Below are 25,037 nucleotides of genomic sequence, written 5' to 3'. Positions count from 1 at the left end.
GGGAGCCTTACTGTGTCTGCTTCTAAATTTATTTGCAATCTGCATTTTGAATAAAATCCCCTGTGCAAAAGCCTTGTCAACATTGGTGGCCTTGCTGTGTGGTCCTGACTCTGGTGCGCTCTGGCAGTGGCGCAGTTATGCCATCTCCCTGGATGGGAGAAGATTTGCAAGTGACTCCTTCAGAGTCACTGAACATGTGACCCCAGCCAGGCTAAGGTGTTTGGGGTCCAGGTGTCACGGGCAGGGAAGCTGCTGCAGATGTCCTAGAGGTCTCTGAGCTGTCGGGGTCGTTCGTGATCTTCATCTTCGTGCATCACGCGAAGGTGTTGGAGGACTGTAGATCCACAGCTTCCTGGGGGAGGGAGGGTCTTTCTGCTCTTGAGTAGGAAGTACAGACTAGTATGGATTAGGTCCTAAACCCTTTTCCGTTCAGGTGAGTTCTCCTAACACTGCTCATTAGGCTGGAAGGACTTGTTATTCTACCTTTGTCCTGCTCTGCTGGGGAGAGGCAGCTCTCAATGCTGCTGGTGGCCCAGGAGAGCAAGAACAGAAGCTTGTTCTATACTGATGCTGATCACCCATCCCCATCCTCTGACTTAACTCCAAGTCCTGGCTTGTCTCTGAATCATTCCAGGTTTGGATATTACCTCCTTGTATTGGCCTGATGGATTTTGGCTATTTTTGCGGTGATCTGGCCAAGGAGCAGGAGGTGCGAAGGTGGGCGGTGACTGACAAGAGCTGATGTATCTGAGATAGTTTTTTAATTGTATCCTTGAAGGGGAGGACAGGATGCATTTTGCAATGCTATTTTAATCAGGGGTGATACCAGCTGCTTGTGTCTTTCTCATATGCCAGGAAGATTCTCAAGCCTTGGGTTATAATTCCGTCGGCGTGTTTGGAAGCTGACAGGTTCACGTCTTGAGCCATGGGAGTGTGGTGGCCTCGTGGTGAGCAGCAGAAAGTGAGGTGAAAGTCCGCTGCTCAGGAAAGCTTATCTGGAAAAGGACATAAATAGTTCTTCATTATTAAGTGCAGGGTGCTGACGCAAGAGCATCAGATAGGAGCCATGAAGTGCTTTGCTGGGCTTGAGAGCCTGGTGGGGCAGCTTTATTTGGAGGCTAATTGGATTGCAGCTCAAAAGAGAAATTTCCTGTCTCTTATTATAAGAGGGTGAATGAGCTGGAATGGAGCTGGGCTGCTGCGAGCAGGTTGCTCTGAGTCTCTGCCAGCTTGGCTAAACCGGCTCCAGAACGTCTGTGCGGCAGAGCTGGGACACACCAACACACGACTGGCTTCCAGAGCCAAGGCACGGTCAGGTGCCAGGCTGAGGGTGGTGCTCACGAAATCGTTTCCTCTGGGGGTCAGGTCTGTTTTCCCACGGCTGGAAAGAGCTTCCCGTTGGTAATTCCAGGGAGGAAAGGGTGGAGGCCTCAGCGTGGATGTTGCAGCTGTTTGTGCGCTGAAGGTGAAGGAGGGGGATGAAGGTATCTCCTCAGCACTCGCAGCAAGGTAAGCTCTGATAGAGCTGTCAAGCCAGGACCAGTTTCATATCCCTCCAGGTCAGGATTGATACGTGTTGGCAAAGAAGTAAAAAACTGATCTGTCAGGTATATTCAAGAGCAGGGTTTCACCTTTAAGTCAGTGGTTAACGTGAATACACGTTTTATTAAAACTGTTCAGCTTTCAGGCCTTTGGTTTAACATTCTCCTCTTACTCCCCAGCGACGCTTTTATGGGCTGACTTTAGAAGGTGAAACCACTGCAATACAGCACTGCACAATGCTGCTGTTCCAGCTATCTCTGCACTTAACCTAATGATGTCTTCTGTGCATTTTCATTTAATTTCTGTTATCTGATTCAGTGCCAGCTCTCTCACAGAACAGGGCATGATGGATTAGTTTCATTAGATGTGCGATATTTGTTTTCCCTCTCTTTAGCCTTTTGGGTTAGGGGAGAGGCGTGGATAAACGCTCCAGCTGATGATCACGAGACCTCCTGTACGCTGTACAGGAGATTGAAGACTGGGGGAAGCAACCTGTAACACATTCAGAGGCTGAAAATGGCTCTCCTGGAAATGATGAGCTGGATCAAAGAGAGAATATGTTCTGGAACTTCAGCACACTTCCATTTCTCACTCCTACAGACAGGTATGGGTGCTTCTGTGGATAATGACAGAAAGGCTCTTTCCGCAGGTTCCCTTTCTAGGCAAAAAAAAAAATTCAGAATGTTTTTCTAATAGCTTCTGAAAGAAAGATTTCCTTTTCCATTGCATCTGGGTGTGCAGCAGTGCTAGTTAGGAGGAGAAAAGGCTGATTTTTGTCAATTTTTCATTGTCAAGTGGCAGCCTGCTTCTTATTTACACTGCAGAGTCACAGTGAGGATTAAAACAGAAGCTGAATGGAGCGTTTTTCTCTGCAGGCTGCTCACACGTTTCTTTGTTCTTGCGGCCAAACCCGTCCGCTTCAGAAAGCAGCTTATGTTTGATGTTACTGATTTCCATGTGCATGAGCTGTGGTTTAAAAGCAACTTCAACCTGTTCAACTCTTCCGCTCATTATTTTTTTTTAGGTGTTGACCTACAAGTATGATACTATGAGAAAAAACCACTAATGGAGAGTGCTGACCTCTGCCTTTTCCACTGTTCGTTTCCTTGCCAAAATAGTTTATCTCCTATTTACATCCTCTGCTCCTCATCTCCTTTCTATTTCAGTAACTGGTCTGGCGCCTATTTCTGAAGGATGATGCATCTGCATCACTCAGGCATTTGCTGCAGGAGCGTTTCCAGTGCTTCAGAGATGTCTCGGCATCTGATGAGTCAGCCGGCCTGCGGGTGGGAGCCCGTGTTTTCTCTTGCACTGGATAGCTCAGTAAAGGGCGGCGTGGGGGTCACGGGGAGATTAATGTCTCGAGAGGGGGTTCGTTTGGAACTGGAAGCGAGCAAGACAAGTGCCTGAAACAGACACCTCCATCAGTCTCTCTTGAATCACGCCTGTACTGGCCAGGGCTGTCTGCCAGTGCCGGGAAAGCACGCCGTCTCCTTTGGGCCCGATTTAAAGATATTATTGGGCTGATCTTGAAATGTTTCTGTGCTGCAGTACCGTAGAGAGACAGATGTGACCTCGCGGTGTTTCAAATGCCACCATGTAAGGGCAGGGGTCTCAAGTTTAGTTTCCACAGTTGCTTTACGTGGCAATTAAGGGCTCGTGACTGGGCTGAGTTCCGCTCTGGGGCAGCTTCGCACCAAAGAGCTACTGGCAGGTGGGGGGAAATGTCGATGAGGAGCTGCCTGGGCAGACAGGGACGTGCGTCCTGTGACTACGTGTGAATAATGAGAGAGCAATTACTGCCAGCAGCATGAGGAGGCACGTATAGGTGTAACATGTCAGGGATAAAAACAGAGAGAGAGGAAGGGAGAGTTTCGGTACCAGAGGAGAAATCCTCCCTGGGAGAATTCCCAGACTGAGCAAATAGCCCTCACGGGAAAGGAGCAGAACTGGTTTTTTTTCCATGGGAAATTAAAAATATTGGACTCAAGGAGGGAGATATCTTGCAGAAGAGATCCAGCCTCTGTCCCTTGAGAAGGACTAAGAGAAAAGACTGTTTTTTGCCTTTGATGATTAGATTTTGTTAGGTTATTTACTCCCCCCGGGGAATGAAACTGCCTCTGTTTGAACAACCCACAGATACTTTGAGAAACACACCAGCAATCTTGATTTCCAGGCAAGAAAAAAAATTGGGTTGTGAAAACTAGAAGGTGATAAGAAGAATATCTCTAAGAGCATGCCAGCAACAGCACTGTCAGCCTGTCAGAGTATTCTGGGGTACGTTTGGTACAAATTGTAGCTGTTTATTCAAAAACAGCTATTGCAACTGTGCTTCTACTTGATGGCTCTAAAAAACCAAGATAAGTATCAGTTTTATGTCCTTATGTCCTCTTTTTTTTTTTTTTTTTTTTTTTTCTTTTCAGTGATCAAACCTGGTTGACATCTTCAGGTCACACCTATAGCAGGAACACTTCTCACTCTAAGGAACCTTTTCTCTAACCTGTGTAAATCATTTCTCACATTAATTGACCTGGAAAATAATTACAAAAACTCCTAGCAGACCTGTGCCTGTAAAACCAGGCCAGGAGGCAACACACTGCTTAACTGTTAGCAGGTTTCTCGGTCTGATTTTATTCTTATCTGTCACCCAGACAGATAAGATGGGGATGGAGAGGGGGGTGTCTATAGACACCACCAAGGGCCAACTTGTTTGCACTAATACTTTGTTTGTCCGTGGCTTTGGGTGGTGTTAGTGCAGCAGGAGCGATGGTGGAGGTGGTCCTCAGACAAGGGATATACTCGCTGTTTACTCCTGTCCCTGGAGCAGTTCCAGCAGGGCCAGGACAAGCAGATGGTGTCCTGGTTCTTGTGGGACCCAGACCCATGGTCAGAAATGGTGCTTGGCTGTCACCCAGCGGCTTGCGCTCGCAAAGTGTCGCGTCTAGGAGCAGACTGGGCAGACGATCAGGTGGTGGCTCCTTTAGGATGCTCCTGTCTCCATACAGCTCCCGTTCCTGGAGCTGGGTGAGTCTCCCTCTGCCCAGCCCCAGCTTGGCTCTGGGGTCCGGGCGATGGGGATGATGCCTTAAAAACAAAGTTAAAAGGGACATTTAGGGACAACAGCAAGGGAAGATATGCTGAGCCTGCCTTTCTTCCTTACACAGTTCTGGCCTCATGGGCCACTGTGGTCTCCTTTCTCCTTCCAGAAGTTGTTCGCTTGGAGGGTTTTGTCTCCTTTGGTTATTATATGTCTTAAGACTTTTCATTTGTGCTTCGGGCTTTCACACGGGATCTTTAAGGCTGGAAGTAGTGACCGTCTGTTCTGTAGGCATCTGGTAAGGAGGAGTGGATACGATGCCCAGATATCGTTTGAGGAAAAGGGAAACCATGAGCTCCAGTTGTTTGAGTGAGAAACAGGGCTCCAGGGGGGTGTTGGGGAGCAGCCAGCGTGTTTTGGGAGATAAAGTGGGGTTGCCCGTGTGCGGTGTGCAGATAGGGAAAGGGGGGGACGTGAGGAGTGGGAGAGGTGAGCAAGACCAGCCCTTCGCTTGTGCTGAGAGTCTGGGAGAAGGACTGGGGCTACCCCTCAGCCAGAGGAGCGACCGGGGGGCGTGCAGGAGCGGGGGGCAGCCTGCCCGTCGCCCAGGAGCCCCTCGTGAAAGGGCCACACGCTGAAGCCGTCGCCGGCCGCGGGGCCGGAGCCAGGGAGCGCAGCAGCCGCCGGGTTAAAAGGAGGCCACGGGCATGTTTCTGCTCCGGTTTTGCAGTTGCTGGAGAAAGGTTTGCTTCGCTCTACAGAAGGAAACTCTAGGGATGGCTGTAGGATGAGGGACAAAATGAGGTATTTTGAGGATAGCGTTTTGTTCGTTATTACACTGTTTGTGATTCTCTTGTGATTTGGAGCAGCCTTGTCACATACTCATTAAAAAATCTGATCCATCTGTTTAAATTTTATATGGAATTTAAAGAGGATGAAGGATAAAATTTTCATAAAACCTGAGTTCTTGAGAACGATTCTCTGAGTTGCGTAGGGCAGAGGTGTGTGTCTGGAGCAGATCACCTCGCTGCACTGCCTGCCGCCTCCATAGCGTGACCCGCTCTCCCGACCTGTGCTCGAGCGTGTGTCACACTTCCATACTGTGTAATCCCAAGAGCCTTCCGGTCCTGACAAAGCCCCGTGAGTTAATTAGGTGCCCAGGTGTGAACTAATGAGGTGCTCATGCGTGAGCGCAGTAAACCCTGTGCTTTATGCCTGATACACCCCCTCATGTCTCTGATGGACTCTAATAGAGTCAGCCTACGAGCAGTCCCATCCCAGAAGAACCCCCTGGGAGACATCTCCTGCACAGTGAGGGATCCCCCTGGAACGGGCACACTCCAGTTGGGATCCCAGCTTGCTGCTGGATCTCCCCTTGCTGAGGTAGGTTAACTCTTTCAGCCAGGCTGCTGGAAGGTCCTGGCTTACTTCATTTTCCACCTCGGAGCTCATTCTGTTCCCTCCTTAGCCAGGAGACAGTGTCCACCTTTCCTGGTTTAAGTAACGATCGTTTCATGTCCTCGCACACGCAAATGCCGCTGTGAGACTGGGGTCATCTCTTGCGCCACTGCCTAGCAAACACCTCTCCCCTCCGTCAGGGTTAAACTGTTCCTCTCCCTTTGGTGTTTCGGTGTTCTGTATCTGTATGTGCCTAGCTCAGCACTCGCTCTGCATTTGGGTGAGACGTGGTGGCGATTGATCCCTTAACCCCACACAAATTCATTTTTTAGTTTCTTAAGTTGTTGGGGCTTTTTTGGTGGGAAGATGTAGTAACCAGGCAGGTATTTTGGGTGTCTGGTAAGGACCCAAGTTCTCATTGCTCCTGCAAACGCTTAAGAAATTAGAAATTTAACCAGGTGCTTTGCCATCACGTAAAGGCTGAAGAAAATTATTAATACTTAATAGTGAGAGACTATAGCGCGGTCACCTGGGATGCTGCAACACGGCTTCATGCTAGAGCGTGTTTCACTATAAACAGCTTGTGACCGTAGGGGAGAGAATGAAGCTCGGGAGCAAGGCTGAGGCGCGGGGGCTTCCCCAGAGGATGAATTAGCTGGGCAGCAGCTACGGGAGGACCTCGTGTTAGCGCAGCTGCCGGTTTCTGTCCCGAGCGCGGCTGCCGGGAGGAGGAGACCAGGCTCTGGCTGCGAAGGGGTTGGTGTGTCGGGTTTCCATGCGGGGCACGTGTGGATAATGCGAGCTGCGGGCGCTGCCGCCTGCTCCAGCCACCGCTGCCGAGTGAGCCGGGAGCATGGGGCAGGTGGCTTGGAAGGGTTTATTTCTGTCGCTTTTTGATTATAAAACGGAGAAATACGTCATCGCGAAGAACAAGAAGGTGGGGATTCTCTATCGAGTGGTGCAGCTCTCCATTCTGGCTTACCTGGTGGGGTAAGAATCACCCTGCGTTTCGCGTACTGCCTCGGTTGCGTTTGCTTGCTGCCTTGTGATGAAAATTAATGCAGGATACTCCGCACACGGCGACAGCTTGCTATGCCTTAGGATTTTAATGCAGATCATTATGTTTGTTTATAGAGCTGGGTTTTGTAATGTCTAATAGACTTATATCGGATTTTTCACCTGCTAGGGATTGCTAGATTCAGCTCTACCTTCCAGATTAATGTAGGGTTAAAAATAGATCAGATAGCACTATGGCTTTGTACTGCATTATTTACGCCTTTATGTCTGTATTTGGTGGGAATGGTGCCAATCCTTAACACCTAAGGGTAACACATTAGAAACAATAGCATTTATGGCCACGGTTGCTGAGCCCTGGGACAAACCTGTCTCATCTGCACGTCTGCATGACACGCTCGAGTCTAAACGGGAGGGAACCGAGCACAAAGTGGCAGATTTCTTTGCCGGAGTGGGCTGCAGCAGCCAGGATTGTGGAGGTTGAGGCGGCGTGAAAGTCGGATGCCTTGCATTTATTTCAGAGCAGGGAGGGTTGGCGTGGAGATAGCTGGAGCACCTCTGAGAAAAGGCCCAGTTCTGCAAGAAGCTGCTCACACTGACACGTAACAAACACAGCAGTGCTCCTTGCAGGCTCAAACCTGGAATTATCCCGCCTATGTGATGCCTGTGCCATTCCTTCCTGAGTTTCTGAGGCTTTGCAGAATGTGATTTGTAAATCTTTCCCTCACTGCCTGTGCTTCTGAGTCCCTTCACCTTTCTCGCACCTCGTGTTTTCACTGATTAAATATAGCAGAGTCATTTTTACGCGCTGGGTTTATTTATAGAGGGGTGTACAGTTCCAGAGCCCGCTTTAGTTAGCAGGGCAGAGACGAAGTCTCAGCAGTCTGGCATGTATTAGCTGCTACAGGCAGAATCCTGTCGATAACGCTGCTGGGGACACATCCTCCGTCCAAGAGGGGTACAGCACGGCCAGTGACCGTGAGCGTTCAGAGACTGCCTGGGCCATACGGGCGGTTTTCCTCCCTAGGCATCTGCTGCCTTCTGCAGCCCTTTGTCCCTGTCACCAGTGGTCCTGCGGTGACTCCTCTGTGGCTGGGGGCTCACAGGGTGTCGCAGAGGTCGTTAGTGTTAGTCTGATGTCTGACTGCTTGATTACGTACCCACACCTGTTCAGAGGCTGCCTCGGGGGTTCTGGGCATCGAACCCCTCCAGATTGTTTCTTGTACATAGCCACCATTTCCTCCCGGATTCACCACGGCAAAGGTAAGGGTCTGCTTTTGAGCCCTCCTGGGAGAGAAAAATGTTGTTCTTGGGAAAAGAGGAAAGTAGGAAACTTCGCAGGGATGGGGAATGTTGTTAATCAGGTTTGTCACAAGTAGCAGGTGAAGGGCAGCGTCTGTCGGTGCTGCTCAGCCCGAGGTGGCTGCTCTCCCCCCCGCCTGCAGTAGTGCACTCCAGCCTCCATCCCTCCCCCAAAACTGCCCTGCCACCCTCAGCTTCTTCAGGTTGTTACCGTCACGCTGTATCCAGCTGAGAATATTCCCTACAGATTCCTGTTGGTGATATTCAGTTCACCTGCGTCTCCCCAGCCACGGTCTGCGGCTGGGCTGGTAGCCTAACGGCAGGCTGCTAAAATGGGAGTGAGTCATGTGTTGGCGAAACCAACTACACTCTTCACTGCAACTTGCAAAAGCTTATATTATTTTTCATCATGAGGAGCACAGAGCCCTGCCCCCCGCTCTTTCCATCGAGGTTGCCGAGCACAGCACAGGGCAGGGAGGTGGAAAGTTTGGTTTTTTTACCCCGTGACCAGTTATTGCACCTTTCCCTGTGTGTGGTCCTGGTCCCGACTCTTTCTCCAGTGCTGTAGATACCTGCAACTTGTGTCAAAGAGCTTGTTCTAAATTTGTAGTAGCAGTTGCAGAGGGTTTGGTGTCATTGGCCTGTTTTGATTTGCCCTTGAACTGTGTTTGGCCTTGGTGCAAATCTTCCCTGGCTTACTTGTTCCCTGACCCCGCTTGCTAACGCCGCTGCCTGCTGTGTCTTTGCAGGTGGGTGTTTGTTGTCAAGAAAGGCTATCAGGACACAGACACATCCCTCCAGAGCTCTGTCATCACCAAGCTGAAAGGGGTAGCCTTCACCAACACCTCGGAGCTGGGCGAAAGGCTGTGGGATGTTGCAGACTACGTCATCCCTCCACAGGTTGGCATCACCCCACTGCTGCTGTCTCTGCCGTTCAGCCAGAACGGCCATCTTCGCGCACGGTTGCTGGGGGAAAGGCTGAAGTGATGTATCCAGGTGTTTTTCTATGAATAAGCAGGAGGTGGGCTACAAGAAAGCAATGCTGTGCCTTCTCTTAGGTCTTTCCAGCAAATATCAAAGCAGTCTCGTCTCTCTCGCAAAGGCCCGTGCCACTTGGCAAGCAGAACCTTTGCGGCAGGAGTCCTGTGGATTTCAGTGGGACTGCTCAGCTGAGCAAAGTGTCCGCTTGCCTCCATCCCTGGGCTAGAGCAGGCGTGCACGGGGCAGCCCAGGGCGGGTGGGAGGTGGGAAGAAAATGTGGTGCGATTTGAGTAATGGGTTGCTTGAAATGTGTCTGGCTAAACCTGCCTTGCTGCTTCCTTGGCTCGGCCAAAGCGAGATGCGTAGCTGATGCCGAAGGGGAAGAGGTGGCAGCAGATGTGACTCAGCACCAGGTTGGAATTGCCCAGCTGTGCTTGCCAGGGGCTGTTTGTGCTTGCCCTTGCTGGTGTCCACCACATGTGCATGGGAAGGCGTGAGGGGAAAATCAGGGTCTTGTGCTGGCAAGGGGCAGAAAGCGGTAAATTGAACAATTCACTTGTCTGTACATAAGAATAAGGGTTCACCTTCCTCCTGCTGCAGCCTGTGTTTGCTCAGACCTGCGTGTCTGTGCTCTGCGTCTCCACCAATTTTAAGTCCAAGCCTCGGTGCGAGCTGTGGGTCTCAGACGGCCGCGTGCTGTGCAGCAGGAAGGCCGGGCAGCGTGTCTGCAACGCCTCTTGCTCAAGCTGTGTGGAGGCCCCAGGACACTTAGCGGGTGGCTGGTGCGCAGACCCAGCAAGGAAATGGTGACGCTGACTGGGATTTTAACTTGTCGGATGTTTCTCCTGTGACTCAGTGGTCTTCTTGCTGCCAGGTGGCTTATTGGGAGGCTTGTAGTGTGAGTAAAGAATCCAGCTCTGCCTCTGGGCTGGTGCGCGCTGCAGTGCAGGTGTCTGGGCTGTGGCATCACGAAGCCAAACGTGGCTGGGCCACGAGGCTACAACACTGAACCCCGCACGGCTGCAGCCTGCCCCCCCGCGCCCCGGTGCATCAGCCTCCAGCAACCGCCGTGGCGTTAGGCCCCTGGGGGGTGGTTGTTAAAGGGAAAACATTCAGGGCAAACGTTAACTATTTTAACTTTTTGCTGAATGTGGGGAAGGGACCAAATAGAAGCTGGAAGTGTGCAAAGAGGCTCCAGGAGAGGAGTCAGCCAGGCGTATTGGGGCTTTGCCTAAATACAGAGGAAACACTACACTGCCAGAAATAAGGGGTTTAGGGGTGAAGATGCAGTCAGGTCTCTCCTTGCATGTCTCAGACAGTCATCCCAATGGCTCAACAGAGGGATGTGTGTTCTCTCTCTTACTCTGTGTTGTTTTGTCGCATGTCCACGGTGTTGTGCTAAATCTGCTCCTGCGCTGTGCCCTGCTGCCTTGCTCCGTGAGCACGGGCTCCTAACAGCCTGACCCTGGCTGAGAACAAACGCCCACGGCTCTGCACGGGACGGGGCCTTTCATCCCTGACCGGGCACCGTGTCCTTATGGAAAAAGCCGACAAGCGCTTGTGGAGCAGCCAGCGGGGCAAGGCTCGGCAGTCCTGCTCGCCCATTTAACACAGTCTCTGAAGCAGAACCCTTAAAACCACAGAGACCCACCAGCCTCCTCCAAACAAACATCCACCCAAAGGGCACTGTTGTATCTCAACCTGAAAAGCATCAGGAGAGAGGGAGGTGGTACTGGCCTGCAGAGAGCTGCATCCTCCTTGTAACAGGTACTTTAAGAGTAAAACTGGTTTTCTAACCCTTCCTGCTTACTTTATTTATCCTAGGGTGAAAGCGTCTTCTTTGTCATGACGAATCTGATCGTGACCCCAAACCAGAGGCAAGCCACGTGTCCTGAGGTAGGAAGAACTGAGCCCCTTGGCCCCCCGACCCCTACAAAACTGGGGGTAAGAACTGACAGAGGACACCTGGGGAGCAACGAACGCAGGAAGGATGGAAGGCGAACGGTTTTTCTCTGTAGTGCAATATCTCAGTTGGGAAAATCGGACTGGTTGCTGCAAACCTGGGAGGTTCAGCTGTCTTAATTCCCAGAGGCACTGATCATGTAGAGTCTTGCTGACTTTAGTTGAAGGTGTTGGACATCTGCCCAGATGGAGATCAGACCAGAACAGTGATTGCTCAGGGTCAGAAAAGGCCACGGGAAACAACTTTGGGGTGACTCAGCCTAGTTATGGGTAGAGGAGACTTTCTAAGAGCCCCATCCTGGGAAGGGCTGAACATTCCAGCCTTCATTACCTTCAGGACATGGGAGGGTGCTTACTGCCTTCCAGAACGTGCCTTACGGGCCAAAGGCATGAGGTCTTTCCATGTCATATTGAAATGTCCTCTGTGGAGATGTGGTTCAGAGTGGGCTGGAGCCCGGGGGAGGAGGACACCGGCCATCCGGGGAGTGTGGTCTCCATGTAGCAGTGATTCATCTTCCATGCCACAAGCAGAGGGGTGGCCCAGGCCGAGAGCGCAGCTTGCTTGCTCAGGACGCGGCTGTCCTCTAGTGGCTGCATGAACCCAGTGTGCAGCCAAGGGAAGGGTAATTTTGATCTCAGAGAGCTTGTAGCTTAAATCAAAGGTAGGGTTATCTCTTAAGGTGAAGCACTGTGGCCTCCTGCTTGGCCTTGGTGAGTGGTAGGTGATGTCTGGGTTTTTCCACAGCCTGTCCCTCTCCAGACTGAGCAGAGCCCAAAAGCAGGACATCGTGGCTGAACCGTGGTGTTGCTGGTGGCGTGATACTGTTGAGCTGTTTGCACGCGACCTGCAGTGACCACTTCAGCTGCGCCTTTTCAGTGCTCACCATCCTGTGGAGGACTCACCCCCCCATCCGCGACACTTTCTTACCCCTCTGAGTCTCGTGTCCTGTCGCGGGTCTCACTTCTGTCCTCTTCTGCTTTGCAGAGTGCCAGCATTCCTGATGCCCTGTGTTACAAGGACGAGGACTGCCCGGCAGGAGAAGCAGTGGTGGCCGGCAATGGTAAGGGAAAGGTCCTTCCTCCTGCTCTGTGTCTGGTAGAGGCAGGTTACAACCCCAGAGATCTCTGATTACAGAGGGTGGAAGGGACTTTCTTTTCTTTTCCATCCTTTATTAAGATTGCCGCCTTGCTTACAGCTCTGCGGTGGCTGGGCCAGAGCACCCCGGGCTGCTCAGAGACGCAACAAGAGAGTGGTTGTTCCCACTGGGAGGCCCTTTCACAGCAGGGAGGAGGTGGCAGTGAAAAGCATCTGATTTTCGTGTGCCCTGTAGGCAAGGAGAGGAGGTGGCTGCTCCGTGTGACCTTTTCTGTGATGTCTGTGCTGCAGGGGTTAAGACTGGCCGTTGTTTGAAAGACAGGGACAGCGTCAGAGGGACTTGTGAGGTGCTGGCCTGGTGCCCAGTGGAGAAAAGATCCAAGCCCAAGTACGTGGCCGTCCTGTGCTGTTTCCAAGCTTGAGTTGCTTGGCTTGTGTGTCACTCGGGACGGTTTCTGGGTTCCCTCTGCTTGCACCCTCGCTTGAATGTTGGCTGTTCCAGCGCAGGAGGGAGCTCCGCACGGCCCCCTGGCAGGACTGTCCCTCTGCTCCCCCCTGCTCGGCTCGCTGGCTGCCCCAGGGCTGTTCCCAGCTCCCAGGGCTTCCCTCAGCCCGCGTGCTCCTCACCAGCTCCTCGCTGGCAGTGTGGGGAAGGTGGCACGGCTGGCCTAGTGCCATGGGGTGAAACCTAGCTGTTTCTAAAATGGCAAGTCCAGTTTAAACATGTGGGCAGGGTACAGATTTAAAACAGATAACAAACCCTTCTCTTCCAGGAAACCACTTCTTGCCAGCGCAGAAAACTTCACTGTTTACATCAAGAACTCAATCCGCTTCCCCAAGTTTAAGTTCTCCAAGTAAGTGCAGGTGCTCGGAGATCCCCCTGTCCTCTCCGTCACAGAGCCAATAACCTCGGTTTGCTCCACTGTCCTCCTCCTGCCCGAGGGTTGGGGCGGGGAGGTGGATATTCCCTCTTCTGTGGCGCAGGGAGAGGCCTTTAGCTTCAAGGAAGCAAAGAGATAATGAGGACTTGGAGCTTCTCAGAGCACAACTGGGATAAAACTGTCCTTCACCAAATGAGGTCTGTGATGGCTCCTACAGCGTGGGGTGCGCCAGGGCTTCTAAGGCAGATGGATCTGGCCACCAGGTAGTGCATAGGCAGGTTCCCAAGCTGCTTCTGCTCCCAGATATTCCTCCTCTTCCATAAAAATGAAGGTGCCTGGACAAGGCTGGGAAAACGCAAATTTAAAAATATTTGTTTGCATTTGCTGCTACAATATGAACAAAATAAAGAAATGTGGACAGGAGCATGCTCTTGCTATTCTCCAGCTCAGCTAGGCATTGCTGGCATCTTTGTTCTCTTTCCTTGAGAGAGCCAGGTGGCCCTGGAGCACCCTGGCCACCTGCTGCGTGTGAGTCTTTTCTTGAGCCCGGATTCAGGTGGCCTGGTGCCCGTCTGGCCTGGAGGTCATTTTTGTGTGGCAGGCTGCTTTCCCTGGGCCAGCAGTGGAGAGGCTCGCAGGGTGACAAGGCTGGTGGCAAGGTGCCATTTCTGTTGCGTGTGAGGGGTGTTGGAGAAGGCTCTTGTCTCTGCAGTCTTGGTGGCACAGGCTGTGCGGGCAGGCAGAGAGGGAGACAAGGTGGATCTTCCTCTTCCCGACATGCAGGATGAACGTGCTGGCAACCAACAACGAGTCCTACCTGAAGAGCTGCCGCTACAGCACGGAGCATCCCTACTGCCCCATCTTCCTCCTGGGAAACATCGTCCGGTGGGCTGGGAGCGACTTCCAGGAAATGGCCTTGGAGGTAGGAGCCCCTCGGGCTCGTGTGGCTTCCCAGCTGGCCGTACCGCTTGCTGGGTGGCCGTGAGGAGAGGCACTGGTGACTGCCCGGGGATCTGCCTCCTGTCCAGGGAGCAGTGGAGGGATGCTGGTGCTTAAAGTCGCACTGGTCCCTTTTATCCTGTCCCCAGGGAATGGGAGGCAGGGCCATGTAGGCCCTCTGGAAGAGGTGATTATCTCAGGTCAGTCATCTGTTTTTCAGGGCTGCCCAAACGGCTGTTCTGCCAGAGGGGTTTCTTTGTTTAATTTCACCATTATTACACCATCAATTTAAACACAGAACTCTGGAAGGCCGGTGGGGCTCCTCTGCTCAGACAACACCCCGGGAGGCTTCCCCTGCGGGGAGCAGACACATTTCTGCACGGAGGCCTGGGGCTGCAGCCCCAAACAGGCTGCGACCCGGTGTGCGTTGCCCAGGGCGGGGAGATGGAGCCAGTCGAGGCATCCCGGGAAGCGCGGGGTGAGAAGAGCGCAGGCTTCACGCTGGCTTCTGCACCTGTGACCCTCATCCCTGCATAAAAGAGCATCTTCCCCATTGAAGTGCGTTACAGCCACTTAAATTAATGCAGTCAGTGTCCTGGCTGGACAAACCTCCTCCTCGGCACAGGGACAGCTAGGGTTGTGTGTAGAATAAAGTGACGAATACAAACTGAACTCAGCCCATCCAGAATGTGTGTGCTCCTGTCTGCGACCAGAAATGCAGCTGTTCTTGTCCCCGGGGAAAACTTGCCCAAGCATCTGACAAACTTGAAGACAAATTAATTGATTTAAGCTTAAAAAACTCACACTGTCTCTCTCTTTCGTTAAGGGTGGTGTGATAGGAATTCAGATTGAATGGAACTGTGATCTTGATAAAGCCCCTTCTGAATGTAATCCTCACTATTCTTTTAGCCGGCTGGATAACAAGTTTTCAGAAAAGTCCGTCTCTTCTGGGTACAACTTCAGGTGAGTGAAGAGGAGAATACGATGCAGTACCGCAGTCGGGCTGAGCTGGTTTGACTCGCAGATGCTGGAGGTCGGGGGTGAAGTAGCACCAGACCGTGCCCGGCGCTGCCCCAGCCAGGCACGGGGCTTCAGTGGGGGGGGGGAGCCACACGCCTGTCAAACTAGAGCTGTTTGTGGTCGGGGAACGGATCTGTTTGAAGAGAGAGAGGTGAATTCAGGTGGGTTCTTGTGTGGGGGGCAGATGATGGAGTTAAAATCGGCATTGTTGTATTCCAGGTTTGCCAAATATTACCGGGACGCTGAGGGGGTCGACTACCGGACGCTCATTAAAGCGTATGGGATCCGCTTCGATGTGATGGTGAATGGCAAGGTGAGGTGCCAGGGCAGAGTATTTCAGAGCCTGGAGAGAAAAGAGGTGGGGGACGTTTCTCAGTGGAAGGAGCCTCTGGGACGAGAACAGCCTCTCTGGCTTGTGGTAGGAAAGGGCTCCTGCTGTTCATCCCGGTGGAGCTGACCCTATGTAAGAAGGGAGATGACCTTGCGTGCAGAGGAGTCCGCAGCCTTTCTACCTAAAACCAGGCTCGTGTAGAGTCCAACAGAAGTAAATATGCCCCAGAGCCTTGTTTTCCATGTGTATGCTCTGCAGAAAAAAGAAACCTAATCCAGGGATGACGCAAGCTCAGAAATGCAGCCACGGACAGTTGGATCCAAGACACACGCAGACCTTTAGCCTCCAAGATCGGTCACTGCAAATCTCCTGTGGTTGCGCCTGTTTGTTGCTAACGCAACACACCCACAGGCACCGGGAGCTTCCCCCGCGTACACCCACACCCTTCGGTTTGTTTCTCAGGTTGTTCTTTCACCAAGTTCTTTTTTCTTTTAGGCAGGGAAATTTAACATCACTCCCACCATTATCAATATCGGTTCGGGGCTTGCTCTCATGGGAGCGGTGAGTGAGTGGATTTTCTTGAAGGGACGTGTTGGGGCCCAGGTCCCTCGTTCAGCTGTTACGAGGATAAAATGGGACGCTTGGTTCTGCAGTAGAGTTTTTGCTACTCTGCTCATCGGGGGTGTGCCTGTCTCCTGTCTTAAAGCCATTTATTTATGTACCGTGTAGTCTAAATACCCCTAAGACTACATGGAGCATGAAGGGAAATGCAGCTTCTACAACTTATTCTTAATTAATGCTCATTGCTAACGGGAGCAGAAAACTTCCTCTTCTTCTCTAAAGATCAACCCCAAGTTCTTTCTGTTTGCAGGGAGCTTTCTTTTGTGACCTGGTGTTGCTGTATCTGATTAAAAAGAGTAACTTTTATCGAGGCAAAAAGTACGAGGAAGTAAAGTAAGTGGGCTTGGCTTTGGTGTTTAAATGTAATGGCTTTAGTTAGGACTGACAGAAATAGAGGGAGAATATGGGAACACAGTAAACATTAATGGCAAACAACAAACAAAGGCCAACTCCAAAGGAGTTTAGCCAAGTTCCCCCCTCTCTCCGTAATTCATTGCTGCAGTTGCTGGGGAGCAAAGGGACCTGCTGTGCCATGGGGGAGCTATAACTGGCCTCGCACTGTTGGCCCGTAATGACCGGGGTGGAATTGGGGCAGCTCCAGAGCCTCCTGAAGCTGGGAGCTGGGGCTTCAGCTGTACGGAGGGTGGCGGCCTTTGTGACAGTCCTGCTGGGAACCTCTTGCCCACGTTGCTCCTGCAAGAGAAACAGCCTCGTCTGTCACCTTTGCTTGTTTCCTCAGGTCCAGTTCCAGGAAATCGTTATCCAGCCCCACACTGAACGGGAACCAGAGCCCCGACCAGCTCGGTGCACTCTAGGCACAGCGATGGGTCTCCAGCTGGACTCGTGGGCCAGGAAACGACGCAGGTGTGGAGTCACACCAGGACTGGGTGGTGGAGATACCCCAGATCAGATCTACTGGCTGTCATCGGGATTCCCAGAGGGAAAAAAGTCCCTTAAAGACCACCCTTCTTTCCCTGAAATGTTCTCTGGTATCCTGAGCTTGCAACAGTGTGCCAGCACTATGGATTTATAAAAGGATTTTATAAAAGGAAAAAGAAGGCACCGAATGAATGTTTTTATATCTATTGATAGATAGATCTGTACCTACATCCATAGCCAGCGTTATCCCGGGGCTGTGCTTCGCTTCCACGTGTGAAGAGCCGTGCTGTGAAACGCCACTGGCACCTTGAGGAGGGCTGAGGCTCAGCTGTCTCCTGCTCCACTGGCTTGTGGCCACCGCTTCCAGCCCTCGCTCGTGTTACCTGCAGGATCAGCTGTAAAGCAGCGGGATGCTCTTGTCGGGAAGTGCAAGGAGACGCAGCATTTCAGCAGCTCTGAGTGCGGGGAAAGGGGATTATTGTCCTACAACGCCCATCACAGTGGGGGCGGTTACTCTTACTGCGCTGCGTGTCACCGTTAGGGCTAGAAATGCTGCTCCTCCGGGAAAAGCCTTCGCAGCAGCTGCGACAAGGTGCTCTGCTCCTCTCAGGAATGGCAGGAGAAGGTCCTGCTGCAGCGATGAATGGAGGATCCGTTCAGCCACGGTTGGGTCCCCGGTACGTCACCCGCTGCCCACCGTCTCCATGTGCAGGTGGCCCGGAGAACCGAGACTGCAGAGCACGGAGCAGGTCGCAGCAGGCAGGGAGAGGGGTGTTTGTGGTTGAGCGTGGGGGGAAAAGGGGGTCAGCGCACTGGAAAGCAACGTGGCAGTGGGAGGAATCGGCACAGGGATGGTCTTAGTTCTCCCTCCTTTGTTCAGCGCCTGGTTTCGTTTGCCCAGCATTGTCCTTTTTGCATCACTCACCGATTGCTCGCGGTGGGGAGATCTGGACGGGGAACTTAACGCCTCTGCTGTTTTTTGCAGTGCCCTGAGCTGTAGGGTGCCCAGCCTGCAGAGACTGAAAAGGGGAGCTCCAACAGGTAAAACAGATTTTGCCAGGTTCTTCCACATACACCAACAGGAGGAGAAGTTAGATGGTTGTCCACTACTTCAGCACTCTGGTAACTTCCAAGAACTACAAGTGCTTCTTTGTTTCTCAATAGAGAAATGAGTCTCGTTGCTGCCCATTTTGTGAATTTATGTTCATATGGGGATGTAACTAATCTCAGAAAAGCGCTTCTAGAATATCATTGTTTACTTTTAAGGTTTGCGTTTGCTTGAGCTGACAGGAATATTTGAGTATTTTTGAAATATTAGTCCTTTCATTTAAGGCTTCCACCCCATGGCTTGGTACAGACTGATCAGAGTGTTCTGCACATGCCGCCAGGTCGCCGTGGATCAGCAGCCATCGTGACAAACATTGAGTGTTTCTGTGCACTCCCTGAATATCGAGATTTAAAGGATTCCTGCTGCAGCGTCCTTACGTACTGCCAGGAGAGCTGTAGGGAGGGTGGTGTGACAGAGGGCGGCTCTGCTCGAGTGTCACACACAGCGGGACCAGGCAAACTGCACTCACTCCGCCTTAACTCCTCTAAGGTGGTTACTCTGAGGTACAGATTGATTCTAAATTAAAACTCACCTTTGTTAGTGAACTTATTTAGGGTAAGCTGTGTACCTTTGCTGTAATTGCACCCAGAGCCTCATCTCTTCATGCCCGAAGTCTCTCCTCTTGCAAACGTGAGTTAACGTGTGTAGAACCGCCACGCCAATAAAACAGCCCAGGCTTCTGCCTGCCAGAGCTTAATTCTACTTGAGTAATTTCTAGATGGTGAAACACGTGGTGAACCCCACAGGTGGCATCAGGCTAAGGCACAACTCATGGAGACGGAGTATTCCACTTGACAAAACAACATCCTCTTTTTGGATGACCAAAGCAACTTCCTGAATTTAAGTCTTCAGGGGCTTCAGGCCCCCAAAATCCCTAGAAAATTTCCCTTCTGTTTAACATGCTTCCCACAACCATTGCTGTTAATAAAACAAAATCAGATTCCATCTCAGGAGCTTGTTTCTTTGACCTTTCTTTTTCCTTCTATTTAACGTACAGCAATAAAATTTGTCCCTTTAGGGCAGTGTTCTCCAAGTCTCTTCTGTAAGGTGTGTTCTTTAGGTTGCACCTGCTGCTTTCTCTTTGTGACACATGCTTACGCTAAACAAGTCAATTAAGTGTTTAGAAAGTATGTGAACAGTACAGGTGTATAAAACATAGCCATTAATGGGTTAACAACTGCCAGTTGTCTTCTGATGGGGTGAATCCGTCAAAGCGTACAGTACTGAGGCAATTCAAACCTTGATCGTCGTCTTCCCCCAAAAGGAAACATCACTGAGGCAATGTTTATAGTAGCAAATCCACCTTTTTTATAACACTGCATTTCACCAGAAATTGATTTTTCTGTAAAATACTTTTAAATACAGAACATGATGTTGTAAAATCTTTGTACAACAGAAAAAGGGAATATCTTACAGCGTTCTGGTGAAGCAATGACTGATTCAAAGAACAGAGTTACCCGGATGGAGCAGTGTGTGTTTGTAGAAGAAAATACAAAACCCAGTTGTTGTACAAGAGTTCAATTACTACGTTCAAATGAGTCTACAAATGCTACGTTTGCACAAGCAGGTCAAGAGCACAGATACCGCCTGGACGGTGGGCGATCATTTTCCTTTCTGCTCCTGCCAGAGACACACGGAACCACAGCAACGCACTGTTCGGTTACAGACAATGCCAAGGGGCTTACAGGTGTGTTCAGTACAGACCCTGCACTTGGTTGGTTGGTTGTGTTTCACAGGACACGACGGTACTAAAAAGGAGCACAGTGTGTGACATGCGAGAGCATCATTAAATACAATTATTTATTACTCTGTGTATGCCAGTGACAAGTACCCGTGACAATGCTGTTTATTGATAGCGTGTATATATAGCAATCGTGGAAGTAATGTTTGCACTAGCAACTCAATTACATTTCTGTACCAAACCTTTACATACACTTAATTACATGCTACTGTGCAGTATATCCTTGTGTCAGTGGATTATTTTTTTAAAAGTGCTGCTTTCATCAGTATTTGTGCGTAAGGACAGGCAGCAAATCTAGAAGGGACTGTAAGTGGTGCGTCTTATCCAAAACGCAAAGGATACAAGTAACTACATTAACCAAAACCCACCGTTGTGCCTGCAATTAGGCACAGAAGTTATTCCTTAACCACCAGACAAATATTCATCGAAAGCATCCAAGTGGTGTTTCACATTCAGTTTAATTAGAACAGTACTACTGATTCATTTGTACTTGGACATAATTTACTGACAGTATTAACAATACAAGCGATGAACAACGGTTTAAAAGGTAAGCTGGCCTAGTTGTGTAGATGACTTTTGGCAACAGTCCTCCCGCTTCATTAAAAACCACAGCAGCTAACGTGGCTCCTAGTTGGTTTAGTAGACATGAACCATGCCGTACAGGAAAGTCCAGAACAGGACATATGTGAAGAGCCCTCCTATAAGCCCCCCCGTGAAAAGCGGCCTTCGGGATTTAAAGTACTTATTCCATCGCCGTCCGGCTTTTAACACCAAGAGCACGGAGAGGAGGACGGAAGCCAGGAAGTAGAAGATGAAGCCGTGCAGGCCGGTCAGGCCGAGGATCCCCGCCGTGGCGCCCGACAGGGCCGAGACCGACGTCCGGCAATAGTCCAGGATGGCGGCGTTCCCCCGCACCGCCGCTTCGCTGATGAACTGCGGCCCCTCGCGCTTGGCCACCACCGCGGCCATGGCTCCCAGCCGGGTTCGGGGACCTCCTCTCTCCCAACGAGACTGAGGTAAAGGAGACACAGGCTATACGGGCCGGCGGGCGGACTGGCCCGGCGCGGCCGAGGCGGCGCCTCCCGCGGGGAACCGGGCCCGCCGCACCGACCCGCCGGCCTCAGGCCGCCCTCAGGTGTGCCCTTCCGGAGCGCGGCAGGAGCTCAACGGCCCTCGGCGGCGGCGTGGAGGCCCCTCCCAGCACCGCGGGGCCCTCCCGCCTTGCCCCGGCCCCTACCTCTCATCCACGGCGGCGCGCTGCTCCGCGGGACCCTCTGCCGGGCCCGACCGTCACGCCTCACACCCTGCCAAGGGACACCACACCACACCCCGCCCGTCACCGCCGGCCGGCCGCCCGCCACAGCCGGGCCCGCCGCGCCGCCCCACCGGGCCCAACCTACCGCCACCCCAGAGCCTCTCACCACCCCGCCGGAAGCTCCTGTCAGGCATCTTGGCGCAGGGGCCGCCGGGAGAGCGACCTGACTTCCGGCGCACGCTCATCCGCTACGGGCGGGGCGGCTCCCGATTGGCTGGCGGCGGCGGGTGGGCGGGTCCGGACGAGGGGCTTTTGTTCGGGCGGCGGCGGCGGCGGGGCCATGGCGTACGTGCCGGGACAGCCGGTTACCGCCGTGGTGGTGAGACGGGGACGGGGACGGCTGGGCTGGGGCCGCCGCAGGCTGTCGGCGGGCGGAGGGGCTCTGTCACGGGGGCTGTCAGTGCCTGCGGCGGGCTCGGCCTGCAGCCGGGGGGAGGCTCCGCCGGTCTGAAGGAACAGGCGCAGCCGAGGGACACGGGCGGGTTAAGTACCTGCTTAGTAGGGCTTTTAATTGCTTTGATCAACAGAGAGCGCACGCAGGGGTCGCGGCCGTTTGTGCCGCTGGTTATAGCACTGAATTTAGCCGTGTTTCGGGCAGTGGGAGCGTTGACCCGGCCGCGGGCGGGCTGTCCGGCGGCGTGGGGGAACTCAGGGTCTGACAGGGTGTTCGAGACGAATCACAGAATGGTTTGGGGTGTGAGGGACCTCTAAAGGCCATCCAGCCCAGGCCCCTCGATGAGCAGGGACACCTAACACCAGGTGAGGCTGAAGGACGTTTTCAGCGATTGCTGCCTCGGTTAAGGCTGTGCCTATTTGTCTTGGCTCAAGAGTGGCATTTGTACCGTACTTAGATAATGCGTAAAGCTCATTAGACATCTGTGCTCATCAGACAGTAAGGAACCTGCCTCTGGATTACAAGAGTGCGTTGATAACTTATCTTAAAGAACTGGCCTAATAATAGGCTGTTCTTTCCCCTGACAGGGCTAGGCAGGAACCCAGGCATGTGGATGCAGAGCAAGATGAGTTGTTCGGAGTGACTGCTCCTTATCAAGACATGACTCATGTTTAAAGAGACCTGCTCTGTTTTCCCTGGTTTCTCCTTGTATCTCTAGGCAGTGGTAAAGCACTGAGTAATTAAGGAGCTTGGCTGTACCATGGGTGAGCTCACAGATGGTTTCCTGTCCTGCGGTCTTGTGGCAGGGCTGGATCAGGTCACAGCCGATTGTTAACACCACGGCTGTGTGTCACCAACAGCCAGCACCACATGATAGCTGTGTGCTGCCGTGGGGTGTAGAGCTCTACCTGCAATCTGCGCAGGGGTGATAGATGGCTCTTGCTCTGCCCAGGCTGGGATGCAGCCTCCTCCAGCAGACTTAAAGCTTCCCTGAGAGACAATCTAACTGGGACGCACTTGGGACTTCTTCCAACGATACCAATACTCAGCTATTTTATCTTTTTCTCTTTTCAGCAAAGAATTGAAATACATAAGCTTCGGCAAGGTGACAATCTGATTCTGGGATTCAGCATTGGAGGTGGCATTGATCAGGATCCTGCTCAGAATCCTTTCTCTGAAGACAAGACCGACAAGGTCAGACGCCCTTTGTTTTCTATAGCGAGTCCCTGCAAAAAGCTGAGCCCGCCCAGCAAGCTCCGCTCACTCCCGTCTGCATTCTGTCCTCTCACAGAGTTGGCTACCAAAGTTACTCAGTGTCCATGTTACTGTTCACTATTACCATTAGTACCATGTTACTAAGCTTGCTTTAAGTTAGCTCTCCCCCTTTTCTATTTTCTAACATGCATAAACCTGTCTTTAACTAGAATCCTGTAGTATACTACAAGTTATTTTTGCTCTGTCAGTAGGATAGCCCATGTGTATTTAATGCTCCCTTATTTAGTAAATGAAGACTTAACTTTTCTCCCCAGGGTATCTATGTAACAAGGGTGACAGAAGGAGGCCCAGCAGAAGTTGCAGGACTTCAGATTGGAGATAAGATCATGCAGGTAAACACCAATATAAGACAATTACTAACACAGTACTAGGTGTACACTACAGAGAAGGTTCTGCTGGGGAAAATACTGTCTTCTGGGTACTTTCCAGGACAGCTTGGGGGGCTTATAAACAAAACATGAGCTGCGTCATAAGCATATCTACTACCTAGTTCTGACAGAACTGTTACAGGACAGCTGTGAGTCCGTGCATTTGCCTCATTTTATGTTTTTTTCCCCTAGGTGAATGGCTGGGATATGACAATGGTGACCCATGACCAAGCTAGGAAGAGGCTGACAAAAAGGAACGAAGAAGTGGTGCGGCTGCTGGTGACCAGGCAATCTCTGCAGAAGGCTGTGCAACAGTCCATGATGTCCTAATCAATCATCAAGTTGGAGAAGGGCTGGGGGGGATACATAAACTGATATCAAGTAAGGAAGCAAATGCTAGACCTGAGCAGGTTGTCTGGAAGGAGTGCATGTTCCTAACTGTGGTAAACACTTTTTTTTTTTCTTTCCTTTCCGTGGTGTAACTGGCAGTAGTAAAACTCTAGTCCCCTCAGCAGAGGGCTTCTCTAAAGTCTTCCCTGCAGGTACATGGTAAGACTTTATTATAGTCACAGCTTTCAGGAGGACAGGACAAATCCTAGTTATCTAAGGAAGCAACTGGCAAAGCCTTAACTTTGACAGGATTCTTTTGTAGCACAAAAGCTTCCCATTTTAAGAGGAAATGTTGTTTCTGCTATGGAAGATAAGAGGCTTTGCTGTGCTTAACCTTTTAGAAGAGAACTGTCTGTCCTCCCATGCTGTCAAATTAAAGTACCAGAAATAAGAGTTGCTTGCTGCTGTGGGGAGGAGCACTGTACTAATCCCACGTTGTGCGCTAGCTACACAGAGTATGCTGAAGGGTTTGGGGCATTACGGTTTACTGCAAAGATTCCCTGTGCAAAGCAGTCTCTTCAGACAAGAGGCAAAATAAGAAACAACCAATTAACAACTAAGTAGATCAATACCTGCAGAGTTCATAGACACTGCAGTTAAATTTCACTATCAGAGTAAGACCTTAATTCTCCTTGTTCCCAAGTAATTTCTAACATCAAGTGAATCATATTTAAATGAAAGGAATGTGGAGCAGGAAAGAAAACACTGTTGCTGAACTTACCAAAAGAGCTGCTCGTATCTGTAGAGTCTTCAGTTCTTCATTCCACTTCTATCAGACTTGAAATGGGAGGGGTGGATTTTGGTCTGTCTTCTAGAAGACTTTGCTTAAATCACCAATTTATTGGATGGATGAATATGCCAGTAATTTCCAAAAGTGCCTCTTGACCAAATATAAACTTCTGGTAAGATACTACGTTGTTTAAATCAACATGCCATGGGACTTAAGATTCTTGCTGCAACACTAAGTTAATTATCTAGCATCCTAGTGGCTTGTTAACCAGCTAGCTTTACAATTATCCAAAAAACCTGGAGTTCTTAATCCCCTTCAGTTGATTTATACATATCTATACTTTCCTTAAACAGTCTTCAGGTAAGCTGTTGTAAATAGAACATGAGGAGGTGGCAGACTAACTTATTCAGTACGTTACTGCTGTGCCATGTACGTATGTTGTGATTAATGCATCTCAGACTGTTCTGTACGCACCAGTGGATGCCTATTTACCATTTTTATATCTACGGAATTACTACAATACTGCTTTTGACTTTTGTAACTTAAGAATTCAGTGGTAAATTTTAAGGCTTTCAAGTTGAAGTTATTTTTGTTACTATAAAGATACACTGCTATTTGTACTGCTATTTCACTTGATTTTACACACAATAAAACAAAGTTGGATTTCCTGAGCTGTTCCTCCTTACATTTAAGAATGCCACCTCACTCGAATG

General features: G+C 51.1%; 3 protein-coding genes across 9 annotated transcripts; 2 read left to right on the top strand and 1 right to left on the bottom strand.

Moving 5' to 3' along the window:
* Positions 1–1,989: 1,989 nt before the first annotated feature.
* Positions 1,990–19,740, top strand: P2RX5 (purinergic receptor P2X 5). 4 transcript variants are annotated; one of them, XM_063340432.1, is made up of 12 exons: positions 1,990–2,146; positions 9,043–9,193; positions 11,099–11,218; positions 12,222–12,297; positions 12,624–12,720; positions 13,106–13,186; positions 13,997–14,135; positions 14,979–15,115; positions 15,392–15,485; positions 15,999–16,064; positions 16,375–16,457; positions 16,864–19,740. In XM_063340432.1, exons 1-12 carry the CDS (start codon positions 2,100–2,102, stop codon positions 16,937–16,939), a joined length of 1,167 nt encoding a protein of 388 aa, XP_063196502.1. In that variant the 5' UTR covers positions 1,990–2,099; the 3' UTR covers positions 16,940–19,740. The 4 variants fall into 4 exon arrangements, with proteins under 4 accessions (XP_063196502.1, XP_063196501.1, XP_063196498.1 ...); XM_063340431.1 differs by lacking the exon at positions 1,990–2,146 and adding an exon at positions 5,053–5,383; XM_063340428.1 differs by lacking the exon at positions 1,990–2,146 and adding an exon at positions 6,496–6,967.
* Positions 19,741–20,291: 551 nt separating this feature from the next.
* EMC6 (ER membrane protein complex subunit 6) lies at positions 20,292–21,343 on the bottom strand. 4 transcript variants are annotated; one of them, XM_063340442.1, is made up of 3 exons: positions 21,253–21,343; positions 21,090–21,156; positions 20,292–20,863 (listed from the first exon to the last, which is right to left on the bottom strand). In XM_063340442.1, exon 3 carries the CDS (start codon positions 20,819–20,821, stop codon positions 20,489–20,491), a length of 333 nt encoding a protein of 110 aa, XP_063196512.1. In that variant the 5' UTR covers positions 20,822–20,863; positions 21,090–21,156; positions 21,253–21,343; the 3' UTR covers positions 20,292–20,488. The 4 variants fall into 4 exon arrangements, with proteins under 4 accessions (XP_063196512.1, XP_063196513.1, XP_063196515.1 ...); XM_063340443.1 differs by having other exon boundaries at positions 21,274–21,334; XM_063340445.1 differs by lacking the exon at positions 21,090–21,156 and having other exon boundaries at positions 21,274–21,335.
* A 27-nt stretch (positions 21,344–21,370) lies between these two features.
* Positions 21,371–24,995, top strand: TAX1BP3 (Tax1 binding protein 3). The gene is made up of 4 exons (XM_063340441.1): positions 21,371–21,486; positions 22,636–22,755; positions 23,091–23,168; positions 23,397–24,995. Exons 1-4 carry the CDS (start codon positions 21,448–21,450, stop codon positions 23,532–23,534), a joined length of 375 nt encoding a protein of 124 aa, XP_063196511.1. The 5' UTR covers positions 21,371–21,447; the 3' UTR covers positions 23,535–24,995.
* The last annotated feature ends 42 nt before the right edge of the window (positions 24,996–25,037 follow it).

The sequence above is a fragment of the Chroicocephalus ridibundus genome, chromosome 7 (genome assembly GCF_963924245.1).
Source record: "Chroicocephalus ridibundus chromosome 7, bChrRid1.1, whole genome shotgun sequence".
Lineage (NCBI taxonomy): Eukaryota > Metazoa > Chordata > Aves > Charadriiformes > Laridae > Chroicocephalus > Chroicocephalus ridibundus.
This window is presented reverse-complemented; position numbering and strand designations above follow the sequence as displayed.

Coding starts and splice junctions, on each gene's coding strand:
- P2RX5 (XM_063340428.1), top strand. CDS start 6,831: ATGGGGCAGGTGGCTTGGAAGGGTTTATTTCTGTCGCTTTTTGATTAT. Junction 16,065..16,374: donor GGCTTGCTCTCATGGGAGCG/GTGAGTGAGTGG, acceptor TTCTGTTTGCAG/GGAGCTTTCTTTTGTGACCT. Junction 16,458..16,863: donor AAAAAGTACGAGGAAGTAAA/GTAAGTGGGCTT, acceptor TTGTTTCCTCAG/GTCCAGTTCCAGGAAATCGT.
- EMC6 (XM_063340442.1), bottom strand. CDS start 20,821: ATGGCCGCGGTGGTGGCCAAGCGCGAGGGGCCGCAGTTCATCAGCGAA.
- TAX1BP3 (XM_063340441.1), top strand. CDS start 21,448: ATGGCGTACGTGCCGGGACAGCCGGTTACCGCCGTGGTG. Junction 21,487..22,635: donor AGCCGGTTACCGCCGTGGTG/GTGAGACGGGGA, acceptor TTCTCTTTTCAG/CAAAGAATTGAAATACATAA. Junction 23,169..23,396: donor TTGGAGATAAGATCATGCAG/GTAAACACCAAT, acceptor TTTTTCCCCTAG/GTGAATGGCTGGGATATGAC.